The 12,805-nt window shown below is 53.9% G+C and overlaps 4 protein-coding genes across 4 annotated transcripts; 2 read left to right on the top strand and 2 right to left on the bottom strand.

Moving 5' to 3' along the window:
- Positions 1 to 463: 463 nt before the first annotated feature.
- On the bottom strand, positions 464 to 2,226 carry CTAM01_01508 (major facilitator superfamily transporter; the record flags this gene model as incomplete). Its single annotated transcript, XM_060517550.1, has 2 exons — positions 464 to 1,200; positions 1,272 to 2,226. The coding sequence occupies 2 exons, from the start codon at positions 2,224 to 2,226 to the stop codon at positions 464 to 466; spliced, it is 1,692 nt and encodes a 563-aa protein (XP_060388011.1).
- A 4,544-nt stretch (positions 2,227 to 6,770) lies between these two features.
- Positions 6,771 to 8,574, top strand: CTAM01_01507 (uncharacterized protein; the record flags this gene model as incomplete). The annotated part of the gene is made up of 3 exons (XM_060517549.1): positions 6,771 to 7,466; positions 7,519 to 8,418; positions 8,473 to 8,574. The coding sequence occupies 3 exons, from the start codon at positions 6,771 to 6,773 to the stop codon at positions 8,572 to 8,574; spliced, it is 1,698 nt and encodes a 565-aa protein (XP_060388010.1).
- Positions 8,575 to 9,242: 668 nt separating this feature from the next.
- CTAM01_01506 (uncharacterized protein) lies at positions 9,243 to 9,686 on the top strand (the record flags this gene model as incomplete). Its single annotated transcript, XM_060517548.1, has 1 exon — positions 9,243 to 9,686. The coding sequence occupies one exon, from the start codon at positions 9,243 to 9,245 to the stop codon at positions 9,684 to 9,686; it is 444 nt and encodes a 147-aa protein (XP_060388009.1).
- A 1,479-nt stretch (positions 9,687 to 11,165) lies between these two features.
- On the bottom strand, positions 11,166 to 12,773 carry CTAM01_01505 (uncharacterized protein; the record flags this gene model as incomplete). The annotated part of the gene is made up of 1 exon (XM_060517547.1): positions 11,166 to 12,773. The coding sequence occupies one exon, from the start codon at positions 12,771 to 12,773 to the stop codon at positions 11,166 to 11,168; it is 1,608 nt and encodes a 535-aa protein (XP_060388008.1).
- Between the last annotated feature and the right edge of the window lie 32 nt (positions 12,774 to 12,805).

Raw genomic sequence — 12,805 nt, 5'->3', positions numbered from 1 at the left:
GAAAAAGAGAGCGGTCAAAGGCCAGACTAAAAAGAGAAGAAATTTGAGAGGTACAACTGGTGGAAGGAGGAATAAGGCGCAAGATTGAATATTGGCCCTCCTTTTGCGCCTGAGAGGCTTCTCACCATCGAGGGACGCGGGCCCATTGTGTTCAAGGCAGCGCTCAAAGACTTGGAAGGTAGTATCTTGGGACGAATTTGAGGCAGAATGCTTCTGCTAACTCTATCATTAGTTATTAAGTAAGGGAACTATAAAAAATCTGAAATATGTCCTCTCTAGAGACACCAAAGCCATAACCAAATCCCTAGAATTCCGATTTTCAAGATCCAGCCCCTTATGACGTTTAATGTTTAATCCTCATGACGGATATGGAAGTGAAAGGAGAGGCGACGTCCAGCTCTGAAACTGATAGAACCCGTCTAGGGAATATCTCGCACCTCTTGCAGCTCGAGAATCAACTCATTTAGGATCTCACCTTCTGCCCCCTTTCCAGATCCCCTCCGTGGCTCTCCTCGTCCTCCTTACTCGTATCGTCGCTCGTAACCAATCTCTGGTCTGTGACGTGCTCCTGTTCCAAGCTGTACTTCTTGACCGTAACGCTGATGAGCATGCAGAACCCGCCAAACGCAATCAAGCTAATCCAAATTGCCCGCAGCGCATCGCAATACGCCTCCACCAAGTCCGCTCTCATCGCATCGCCCTTTGGCATCCTCTTTATCACCTCGACCACAATCGTCGCGTCGCGCGAGTACTCCTCCGCAACGTCCGCCAGCGAGGGGATATCAAGCAGCCTGTTGCGGAACGCATTCTGGAAAATAACGCCCGAGACGGCGACGCCGACGGATTGTCCAAACGTGCGCAAGAAAGAATAAAATGCGGCGGCTTGCCCGTTGAGGGCGGGCTCGCAGGCGGCCTGGATCGAGAGCGCCATGGCCGGGAAGAGCATGCCCGTGCCGAGGCCGATGGGAATGTTGAGCCAGATCCAGGCGGGGACGGAGGTGTCGGGGCGCATGAGGCACATGAGGCCGGCGCCAAAGGTGATCATGACCCAGCCGGCCCAGAGGGACCAGCGGTACCGGCCCGTGACGCCGGCGATGAGGCCGACGGCCATGGCGGAGGGTGCGACTGTGAGACTCTCTGGGAGGGCGGCGACGGCGGAGACGACGACGGAGTAGTCCTTGACGGCTTGGTAGTAGAGGACTGGGAGAGAGGAGTAAGCTTGGGGACATCCTATGAAAACGGGTAGAGATAGGGGAAGGGGGGTTGCTTACCAAGGAAGTAGAGAATCGACCAGAGAATCATGCCATGGAAAACGGTCATGATGTAGTTGGCGACCATGGTCCAGTTGTTGAAGATGCCCTTGTCGATCATGGGCACTGGCGCAAACTTCAGCTCCCAGAACCCAAAGGTCACAAGAATGAAAACGCCCAGAATCATCGGCAGCAGACACCTGAAGGAGGCCCACTCATACATTACACCGCCCGTCGAGATGCCAAACAGGAAACTCGTCGAGCCCGCCGTGAACAAGAAGCTCCCGAGCCAGTCAAACTTCTTGAGCTTGGTCCCAATGTGGCCGGGCACCTTGGCCTGCTTGAGGAAGAAGAAGATCATAACCGCGCCGATGGCGATGATGGGAAGATTGATCCAAAATATCCATCTCCATGAGATATTCTGCGCGAATCCGGCGCCGATCAGGGGCCCCGTGACCGTACCGACAGACCAAACGGCCGACAGGAGCGAAAACCATTGGCCCCGCACCGCGAGCGGGACGAGATCCGTGATGATAACCTCCGTGAGGGCGAGGATCCCCCCGCCGCCCACGCCCTGAATGGTCCGCCCCGCGATGACGACGTGGAAGTTATTGGCGAGAGCGCCGACGACGGAGCCCACGGCGAAGAGCAGGGCTGAGACGTACACGAGGGCCTTGCGCCCGAAGATGTTACTGAGCCCGGCAACGGTGGGCTGTAGCACCGTGCTCGCGAGGAGGAAGCTCGTGCCGGACCAAAAGGCCTCGAGGGCGGTTCCGCCGAGGGCGACGCTCATTGTCGGGAGGGCGACGGAGAGGGTTGTTGCGTCAAAGGCGACGGCTAAGGCGATGGCGCAGAGGGCGCTGAAGGCGAGGAGGAACTCCCGCGAGGGGTTGAAGACGACCTTGCCATTTTGGTCGATTTGGGTGGTTTGTTTTTCCAGCACCACTGCTGGTGTTTCTGTTTGTGTTGCAGACATTGGTAGAAATGTGATTGTGTTCGAAATCCGAGGTAAAAAGGGGTCACCACCGGATCTGACTCGTCTCTAGCCAGCGGTATGTATTCTTATTGAACTGCGATAACAAGATGAGTTCTCTTGAAACGATATTGTGAATCAGTCAAGGGCCTTTTCCATAGCCTTATATGACATTCAATGTGTCCAAGCCAAGGCTAGATTGGTCATAAATGAAATTTCGCCCAACAGGCCCGCTCCGTTGGGAAGCCTTACGCCGGTGCGGCTCAACCACCGTCGAGGCCACGTTGGTAGGGCGCCGTGAATGGCATCATGAACGACCGAGTGCGAGCCGGCCGACCTATCATTACGTCTGTACTGATTCACCATCCACGCAAAGTCCGAGCAAGTCATCATCTCTCCGCCGCCGAGGAGCCAAGTCCGCAAAAGTGCAAGGCATGAGAGTAGTCCGGCTGGGTCTGTACGACCGGATTAAGCACCGGCTTAGGAACGGGTGTGGTGTTGTTAGCGCAAGTTTCGTTGGTTCGTACGTGCTACAGCAGGTGAGTCGGCCGAAATATTATGCCGAAGGGAGCGGGAGGCTGACCGGCATAACGTTCGGGTGTTGTGGGGCCTAACCCGGCTGAAGGATCCGATGCACTGGCCAGCACCTTAAAGTCGTGATGCGGTTATTTCCCCCTACGCATACCTTAGTAAACGATTGCGAAAAGGAGAGAAAATTCCAGTTGATGGTCAGGAGGTAGAAGTTGGAACCCTTTGCGGACAGGACAAGATCTGCAAACAATTAGCGGCTCGCGCCATCGTGGGTGATGGCATTCCACTCCTCTAAACACCCTGAGCAGCATCTGGGACAATACACTGCCGGGTCCTCACTCTGGTAAGTCAGGCTTGCTTTATCGTTCAGGTATCCGGATTCACCCGACTCTTACCCTCAGCATCTTGAAATTTGGTCACGTCGGGGTTTTGGGCGAAGGAGAGCTCAGCCGGTGCTGACGTATCTCCTGATCTTCTACGCCCAGGTGACTTTCAAGCAAGTACACGCCCGGCTTGTGACCGGCTATCTCCGAGGCGATACAATAACCAAAGGTGATTGGTCTGTCAGATCAGAAATGGGCATTTGCATCAAGGCGTCCAGCTCGGGCTTTTCGGGGACAGGGGAAATTCACCGAGTGGGGACTTGAATCATTCACCAGATATAATGTGTCGTCTTCTCAGGTTGTCTGATGGAGTGACTGAATGACAGAGGCTACTCTTGCTCAAGTCATATCGTGACAGCAGTTCTCAACGCTTCAGAAATGGCAGGAGTTTTCAAAAAGTCGCTTTCGGAGCGACGTCAAGGCTCGCTTATCCGGAAAGTCAATGGGATCGCCCTGGCATTTAGATATCCAGACAGCCGCTTAGCCGAAGGGCCGGGAAGGTGAACGCCCGCTGTGAATTTTGCCCAACGTCCAAACGGCCTGGCCTAAGTGGCAGGACGTTTTTGAAAGCCTTGCTACCTGACGAGTAACGCTCCTCGAATGTAAGCAGGGTAATGACGAGAGCGGTCGTATATTTTCATGGTATTAAGCAGGCGAATGCTGTTTAATTCGAAAGAGATAACATTTCGCTAGCCCCATTGCCGCAAATTGACTTCTCAACGAACTGGCATATTTCCTCAGATCTTGTGTTTGGACGCCTTGTTGGTGAGATTCTAGCAGGATCGTCCGATTTATGAAAAGGATAATCAAAGCCAAATTTGCCAAGAGCCACAGAGGCATCGGTGGGCAAAACTAAGTGTCAAACTTGTCAGAGGAGAGGTTGACCTGTGGACGAGAAATTCTCCGCGCATCCCGGCGGCGTTCCGGCAAGTCCTGAAGTTTGACTAGAGAAAGGTCTGCCCACCCTCCCATATATCGGCTTCCAGGAGCAGCAATTCTCGCTCAGAGCTGACTCTGCGCCCCCTATGACGAACCTTGACTAGGCGACGAAAGTTTGCAGTTCTGAACCGATATGCTCGGTTTTCTTCCATCAACACAATTTCCTGATTGAGAACATGCGCCAAAAACCTCGTTTAACAGGATGCCGTAACATGGGAAGCCGGAGAAGGCCGCCATGGGTCCATAAGCTTAGGCAGTCCTAGTAACCTTGCGCATCCTCGCAAGCCTCCACGACCCTGACAGATTGACAATGACAGCCGAAAGAAGGATTTGGGGGCCCCAGGACCTTGAACCCCGCCGGCGGGTCGTTCATGTGCGAGTTCTTCGGAACGAATTTGATAGTTGCCTTGGCGTCGGGGTACCGTTGATGTGTGAACACTCAGACCGCAGCTGTCTGGACTCGAGGATCTTAATCGCACTCATTCGAGACTCATGTCGTGTTGCAACGCAGCTAGACAATTTCTATCGTGTTTTCGCGCACATCGAGCCCATCTCACTCAGCGCTTCGATAGTTTGCCCTTCAATTGGATCAAATTAGCAACGACTTCTCGCTGTACCTGGTTGATGAAAGAAGTCGCGCGCTGGAGACCCGCCCTCGGACCCTCGAATTAGAAACTCATAGTGACAGATGTCAAACGGCATAGGCAAGTTGACAGCGGGGGGATACGGGATACGGGATTGAGAGCGTTGCTGCATCGGTGCGTATTCTGATGCATGTCAATCTGTACGGCCATCCCAGGATGCCGTCAAAGTAGGTCAGCGACCCACGCTGACGATTGAGATGGACGAAAGGTGACAGTTTATTGAAGTCAGAAATAAGCTCGCCGCCTCTCCGACGTTGGAAGTGGAGAACTGGTAGATCCTAAGATCATCGTAGGGATCCACTGAAGACTAGCAAGCAGCAAATGGATGATCCTCGCTTCCATTAGTGCAGTTTATATAAGCAAGCTGGTACCATGTACATACATACACCTCCCATCAACATACATCCTTACTTGCCCAAGACATCCAAGAAGAAAAGAAAAGAAAACAACAACAACGACGACACGAGTGTCAAATCTCTCATGGAATTTGATAGCCCGGGATTAATCTCTTTCGGGCATCGCCGTGATCGTTTTCGACATATCAAGTGGACGTACTCGTGTGGATCGAGACGCGTCGGCGTTATATCACGGCGCTACTCAGACTGGACGACCATCACCCCACAAGATGCCGAGCGGGTTTCTGTGTCTTTCCACGGACTTCACGATTTCGATTCGAGTCTGTTTCCATCACTGGAGTCAACAGGGCTTTTGACTCTACGTCGTGAATCCCGACAACCACGACAGAATTTCCTCATTAGGATGCCCATGATCGGATGAAACGATCCCATCAGCCACGATGACGAATGGCTAAATCTGCTTCGCGCCGTCAAGTGTCGCGTGTGTGTGGACAGCCACCCGACAACCAGGCCATCGGAACTGAAGATTCAGCAAACACTGATCTACGTCTGCCATTCGACTCGTCAGCAGCAATGAAACCCTGTCGACCGTAGGAACCTGCTTCGTGATATCGAGGGACTAATTAGCCCGCCAGCGGCCCGCAGAGTGTAGAACCGCTTGCAGGTTGACGTGCTCAGCCCCGCGGAATTCGAAGATTCGCCATATCCAATGCTGACAGCCTATCTGTCGTTAATTGGCTTGCTTCCATTCTGGAGCCGGAGTCGGAGCCGAGTGTACGATGCCAGAGCAAGAACCCTTGCATCAGAATCAGTGATAACCAGTACCAACGGCGGCGCGTCATCGCGATCAGACTTCGCCAAATTCTTGGTATGAACCATTTGCGTTTGATTGTTTAGATTGACAGTACTCTCAACGGCTTTCTAGTGGTCCGTCACGCGAACCTTTTGCACGGCAGTCGGTGAAAGTGCCCTACAAGGCCACTACCACGATGCAGAGCACATACGCACACACAGTCGCTGACACCTGTCTGAGGTGCCATCCATCGACCGGCTTGCCGAAGAGCCGGGTTCTTCCCTACATGATCGACACAAGAACCCCAGCCGTTGACCACCTCTCACGGTACATTTCATTTGCCGTCTCAAACCATGTGCGCACGAGCGGATGGGACCACCCTTGATCACCAACATCGACGAATCGTCAGGGCTTAGCGGTGCATGAAACAAACCTTCCGAAAGACCAGACAGCATAGGCTACAAGCTGTCCAATGCTAAGACCACCGAGATCGCCCTCCACCAACGGCGCGGTACTGATTGAGCATTTTGAGCTCTTGCTATTTGCCAACGCGTCAAGTTGCTACCACAGAGTTTCGTAGAGCGTCCCATCGGTGATCCAGCCCCTCCGCTGTTCTTTCTCCGAGCAGGCATACAGCATGTTAACTCAGCCTTAGAAGTCCGTATTCCAATGAAGGATATGTGGTTCATCGCTATGACATAGGAGCTTCTACCCCTCCATCCCGCTACCTGTCTCTGTTGTCTTCTCTTGTTGTGACTCGACAGTTGGCCTCGGGACTTTATGCTTTTGTTCCGAAATCTCGTGAAAAAGAGCTTGACCCCTCCCAGCTCACCTTCGGAGCAGCCTCCTGCACACTGTTCTACAGATTTCCTTTGCAGTACCAACACTGCCCAATACGAATATGGTGAATACGGGAAAGCCCTCCGGCGGCTGCAAGTTGTGCAGAGCTAGGAGGATCAAATGTGATGAGGGGAAGCCATTCTGCATGAGATGCAAGAAGTCGCGGCGGCAATGTCCAGGTTACCGAGATCCGTTCGAGGCCAACATTCGCGACGAAACGCAGGCGACTATCAAGAGATTCAAGAAGTCTAGAGGTGAAGAGAGTTCTGACGAAGAAGGCAAGGATATCGCGCCCGTTTGCAACAAGCAGTGCTTGAAGACGGTTGCTGGTCCGAAATACAAAACGTTCGATTACTCGAATCCCGGCGCTTTTCCTTATCACAATGACGACGATTCGACCGAAGAAGACGAAGACATTCCGGCGTCCATGTTCAATTCGCTGGATGAGCAGGCCTCTTGCTACTTCCTCTCGGAATTCATCATTGTCCCGTTTACTCCCACGGCCCGAGGATACTACCGGTTTCTCCCTCGATTCCTGAGCGGAACGAACGTCTCCAAATGTCTTTCCCAAGCTTACAAAGCTGTCTCTCTGGCTGCGCTGGCCAGCCGCCGTACGGTAAATGCCAGTGCCGCTCTGTTCCATGCTCAGGGTCACTATCTAAGGGCAGTCCGGGCCGTCAACAAAGCTATAATGGACCCAGGAGAGGTGTTAAACGACCAGACTCTTGGGGCCGTGCTTATGCTGGCTTTCTATGAGGTGAGTCTGTTAGTGTGAACATTTTACAAGACTTCACGCTAACAAGCGGAAGATTTTGACATCTTCTCGAGACTCTATCGCCGAGTACACCGACCACATGAAGGGTGCGGCAATCATCGTCAAACTAAGGGGCCAAAAGGGTCTCGAGACACCAGAAGGCGAAGAGATGTTCGCAATCACCCGGAACCAGTGCCTCTCCATTCACTGTCTTCCAAACTCTCCCGAAGTATCCGAATTCACATGGCTTCTGCATCATGAATGCCGTGGTCGTATGCAGCACGCCATCGCTAGCATGGATATCCAGAGCAGTCAAATTCGACAAGACGTTGATCGGGTTCTCGGAGCGGGGGATCGCAAGCCAGAGACGATCCAGAAGGTGCTCGATGCCCTTAAGCGTGCACAAGCGTTGGAGGCTAAATTCCGCAAACTCAACAATGATCCCAGCCCGCAGTGGAAAGTCGATACGGTGGAGTGGATACTGGAGCGATCCGACGACGAGCTCGATACGACCCCAACGTTCCCAGGGCCTGTTTACGGGTTCTTCAACTTGCCTCTCGCAATCTTGCATGTGGCCACATGGTGCTGCCATCTGATGCTCACCACAACAATCCTGCGGTGCATGGCCTGGCTTGTGTCCCCCGACGACTACCGGATGGGAGAGGAGTATGAAGAGCTGAAACGCTCGGCCATTCTGCGTATTGAGGATACCATCGCTTCAACTCCTTTCTTCTGCAAATGGAATGGCTACGGCGTGGTCGTAGCTCAGTTCCCCTGCGGCAACACCAAGCCAGACGACCCTTTGAAGGGTGCTGCTGGACTGATGGTCTTGTGGCCCATGGTCACGGCTTGCAGCAGCGACTTTGCGACTCCCAGACAGAGACGCTTCCTGAGGGGTCGTCTCAAATATTTGGCAGAGGTCGCCGGAATCAGGCAGGCCAATGTTTTCTACAACGTAAGTAGTGAAAGCTACCCCGGGAGCCCTGCAATTTTCTAATGAGCATGCCAGATGCACGACATCTCTTCTCCATCACGAGAAATCGAGCGAGACCGCAGATCTGGCGTCCATTCATCTTCTGGGGCGGACGCCTTGCTAAGCATGCCCTTTTGATATCACACAACACGTACAGACGAGATGAAACGGTCATTTCTTCCTACAGCGAGACGAGACCAGCGATTGTTTCAACTTTCCACATCCTTCATACAAATCACATATTTTTACAGTGCCAGCGTCAGCGACTCTTACATTCCTTGAATTTTGAAAACTGTAAAAGGATTTCCCTCACATTGCTATGATTGTTACGGCCAAAGTTGCAGTTGGTGCGGTGTACATCATTCGAGAGGCGGCCTCTGGAGGCTCCGCTTCCCGCGCGGTGTTGATTTTCTAAAGACAGATGTTTTTTGTTGGTTTTCTACGTCTTTCGGGTCCATGCGGGTTTCTTTCACATCATCAAGCGCTCGTTTCATGCCTCGTTGATTCCAATTTCGTTCAATGTAAGCGGGGAGCGTAGCGTAGGATTTGGTCTCATTGTATTTCTTCTTATTTTATTGGGTTTGGGCGGGTTAAGTAGGGTAGGAAAGCGATAGGCTTAGATGGCTAAGCACGACTTCACGACGATTAGGATGAGTTTGATGTAAGGGCAAACTTTTGTTGCCTGTCCAGGAGACTGAGATCCCTCAGAATTTTACAGATGACATACTATGTCCAAGACGTATCCCACGCGTGACGTTCCAGGTCCTACCTCGATCTAGCTTCAAAAGGAGACAAGGTAAACCGACATGACCAGCCACATACAAGGCGTATCCGTGGGGAAATTAGCATTCCCAAAACGCCAAACATTCTGTCATCCAACAACTGTGAACCGATACATCACCAGCCTCTCCCAACGATATCTTTACCACAACTCTCGAGCAACACTCACTCACCTCCCACGCCGCCCAACACCGATCCTCTCCTCCCTCGTCCGTCCCCCACGGCCCCCATCCCCCGGCGTAGGCGTAGTCTGCACCCCGCCGCCGCCGCGCCCGCTCTGGCCCCTCTGCGCCCTCATCATCTCCTGCTGCCTCCTGAGCAGCTCCCGCTGCTGCACCTCGTCGTACTCCAAGCTGTCGTCGACGTCGACGTCCGCCGTGAGCATGCTATCGTCGTCTAGACTCTGTTGCTGCTGCTGCTGCTGCTGTTGTTGCTGGAGGCGTTGCATCTGCTGCATCTGGTGGATCTGAGCTTGCGTGTACCTTTGCTGGGGATGCTGCGGCGAAGATTGCTGCTGCTGCGGTACGGGTGACGAGAAGGGATGCTGCTGGTGCTGTGCCTGTTGCTGCTGGAGGATCCGCTGCTGCTGAAGCTGCTGCTGTTGGGCGGCGAGGGCGGCTTGGTGCTGTTGCTGCTGCTGCTGGGCCTGGACGAGGACCTGCCTTTCTCGGACGATGGCCTCGCGGGCGCGGCGGTCTTCGTAGGAGGCGATGTCCTCTGCCGTTATGGCGAGGGTTGTTGCGGGGCGGCGGAGCATGACTTGTGAGATGGGGCTGGTGTTTTCTCTTCTGCGTGGCCTTTTTTTGACCGGAGATGTGCGATGAGGCGGGGGGTTTCAAAGAGGCGATTCAGTGGGTGAAGGAATGCGCGAGTGAGTGAGTGAGTGACAGGCACCCGTTTGAAGTGAGCGCGGGATTGTGGGGGCGGGAGGTGGTTCAGGGTGCCGTGTGTATGTGATGAGATGTGATGAGTGATGTGAGGCCGGCGGATGATGGAGCTGTAGCCGGGCGGGAAGAGAAGAGGGGGTGCCTGGCTCGATCCGTTCTGCGGGATGAAGGGTAGTAGACTGACGTCCCGGAGCTGAGAATTCGGGAGCGTTGTATCCGGGAGGAATGAGAGTTCGTCCAGAGGCGATGATTGATAAGGTAGCCTAGAGTCGTGGTGTGTGTGAGAAGTGATGAGTGAGCGTCGTCGGATGAGTCCGTCAAAGTGCCAAGTGAGTTCGCGGCACGGGGGTGCAGCTGAAGACGACGACGGGGGCGGAAATCTGCAACGGGATGTGATGCGATGGTATGCAAGGCACGGAAGTACGTAAACTCGGTGAATCGGTTCGTGGGGGTGGTGCGTTAGCTTCTCTCTATGTAGCTGAGAAAATGTCGTGGAGCTGATATGCAAGTCGAGTCGTTGAGATTTTGGGTTTCCTCTTTTGTTAAAGTTCAGCGCGACCCTGGCGGGACAGGCGACGGCGCGCGTTAAAAAAACATCCATGAATGGTTCGGGTGGGTCAAGGCTCAAGCCGGGGCGAGCCGTGGTGGTGGTGGGGGGATGCGTGGGTGCCTTTTCATAGGGGCCGGCGTTGGCTGCAGTGAGCTGGGCCCACTGTTCCGGCTCAAGCGGGGGGGCTCGGCGGCGTTGGATGACGCCTAGGCCCCTGTGTAGGTGGGAGGAGGGCGGTACTGTAACTGTATGCAAGTCAGCCCTAGGGGATTCGAAATATGCATCTCGTTGCGACGTTGCGATGTTGAATCGTTGGTGCCTGTTTGACAGAAGTTCACTTTGGTGATCTTCTTAGGTAAAGGAGACGTCAGTATCCATGGGATACCGACAGAGGATGGGAGAGGGATTCACAACGCCATACAAGGTAAGTTGGTTGTAACATTACAATACTACGTTAGATACCTAGGTATTCAATTTTACTCTAATCATGATTCCGTGCCGGCAGATGTCGCTCAGTAAATGCCCGTAGCATAGACATTCTCCGCCTCCCATCGCAAGAAATCCCCGAGGTCGTGTCCCAAATTGTATCCCATAGGCACAACCTCGGGCTCCCCATCAGAACCTCTCATCATGACCAGGTCCATCATCGGACTAGGCGGCAGGCTCCCGATACTCTCCCGGTTCTGCCGTTTGGGGTGCTGTTGCTGGCCCTCCATCGTCCACCGCCGAATGTTGCATCCTTGCGTCAGGAACTTGGACACGTTGACGTTGCCCTCGTTCCAGAACCCAGTAGGGTGCTCAGCCTTCACAGGAATGGGCAGGTCGCTGTCCCGCGAGACTCTGCCAAAGGACTTTGGCGAGCAGTCCACGGTGGACGCGCGGGACCTTTGTTGCAACCGCCTCGTCGGCTCATCGGCGTCGCTGGTGAGCAGGCGACCGTGGCTATCGAAGCCGAAGCCGTCGAACCACGCTGTAAGGTCGGCAATCTCTTCGGCCTCTGTTCTCTGCAAAAAATCTGCGGGGTCTGAGAAGAGGTCGCCCGCGCCGCCGAGGATAGCCATCTGGAAGGCCGTCCAGTCGAGCGTATCATCGGGGTCGATTTTCAGCCCCTTGACGACTTCTGACTTGGGAAAACGTATGTTGCCGTGTTTGAAGGCTGAATGATTGAATGTGAATGGTGTTGATGGGAAAAATACAAAGTCGTCTTCGTCAACGGGTGCGAATGTTCGTGCATGCCTGTTGCTATGTTTTGCTGATTGGGCTCCCACGTCGGGCGTGGTGACGACTACTTCGGGAATCGTCGGTAACAGCGGCACCTGCGGCCTAGGAAGAAATCTCGCCGGGTTCTTTGCTGGTGGAGGAGGAGCAGCCTGCATCAGATCCTCAGCTTCGTATTCATCCTTGGACACAGGCTTCTTCCTCCGCGGCGACTTTTCTTTGAAAGACAAGTCTCGTAGTACACTTGGGTCGAGAAGGTCGGGTGGAGTCATAGCCTCAGAAGGCGTGATGGAGGTCTTTGCCCCAGCTGCTCCAATGCGGGAAAGGAGGTCTTGTAGGTGAAAGGGCTCAACGGGCGTCTCGCTTCCATCGGTGCTTACAGTCCTCAGAGTATCGCTCGATCGGCGTGGCTGTCCTTGAGACTCCCTCTCCACTCGTAGTGCATGAAGACGATCCGGTGTAAGAAGTTCATCAACTTCTACTTTACGGAAGAATTGTCCGGTGAGGATGTCGGCTACATCTTCTCCCAGCTGCCACCGGGCAGACTTCTTCGATCTCATCTTGACCCGTTTTGATTTTTTTGACTTTTGTCTCCTCGGCTTCGAGGCAGATGATACCGAGGTGCTCAGCGATGGAGGAGGCAGCGCTGGGGTGCTGTTTCGAGACTGTAGACCCAGCAGTGGAAGGCTTGGTGAGTCAGGCTTCGCCATGTTAGGAGGGGTTGGTGATGTCGACCCGGAGCCCGTCTCGATATGTGACGGGAAAGTTGAAACGGCCATCTTCGCTTCTTCGATTGCTGTTCCTACGGCCTTGAAGGCTTCATCGGTTTCTCTGATGAGTTGCTGGACATTGAGGGACCAGCGGTCCAAGTCGTCGTCTTCTGGGGTAGGTGGAGGGGTCATGGTCTCTCTGAACGCGGGATGTTCTGATAGAT

This window comes from Colletotrichum tamarilloi (genome assembly GCF_030869305.1).
Source record: "Colletotrichum tamarilloi strain Tom-12 chromosome Unknown Scaffold_3.1, whole genome shotgun sequence".
Classification (NCBI taxonomy): Eukaryota; Fungi; Ascomycota; class Sordariomycetes; order Glomerellales; family Glomerellaceae; genus Colletotrichum; species Colletotrichum tamarilloi.
Note: the sequence above shows the minus strand (reverse complement) of the source record. Positions and strands in the feature narration are given on the sequence as shown.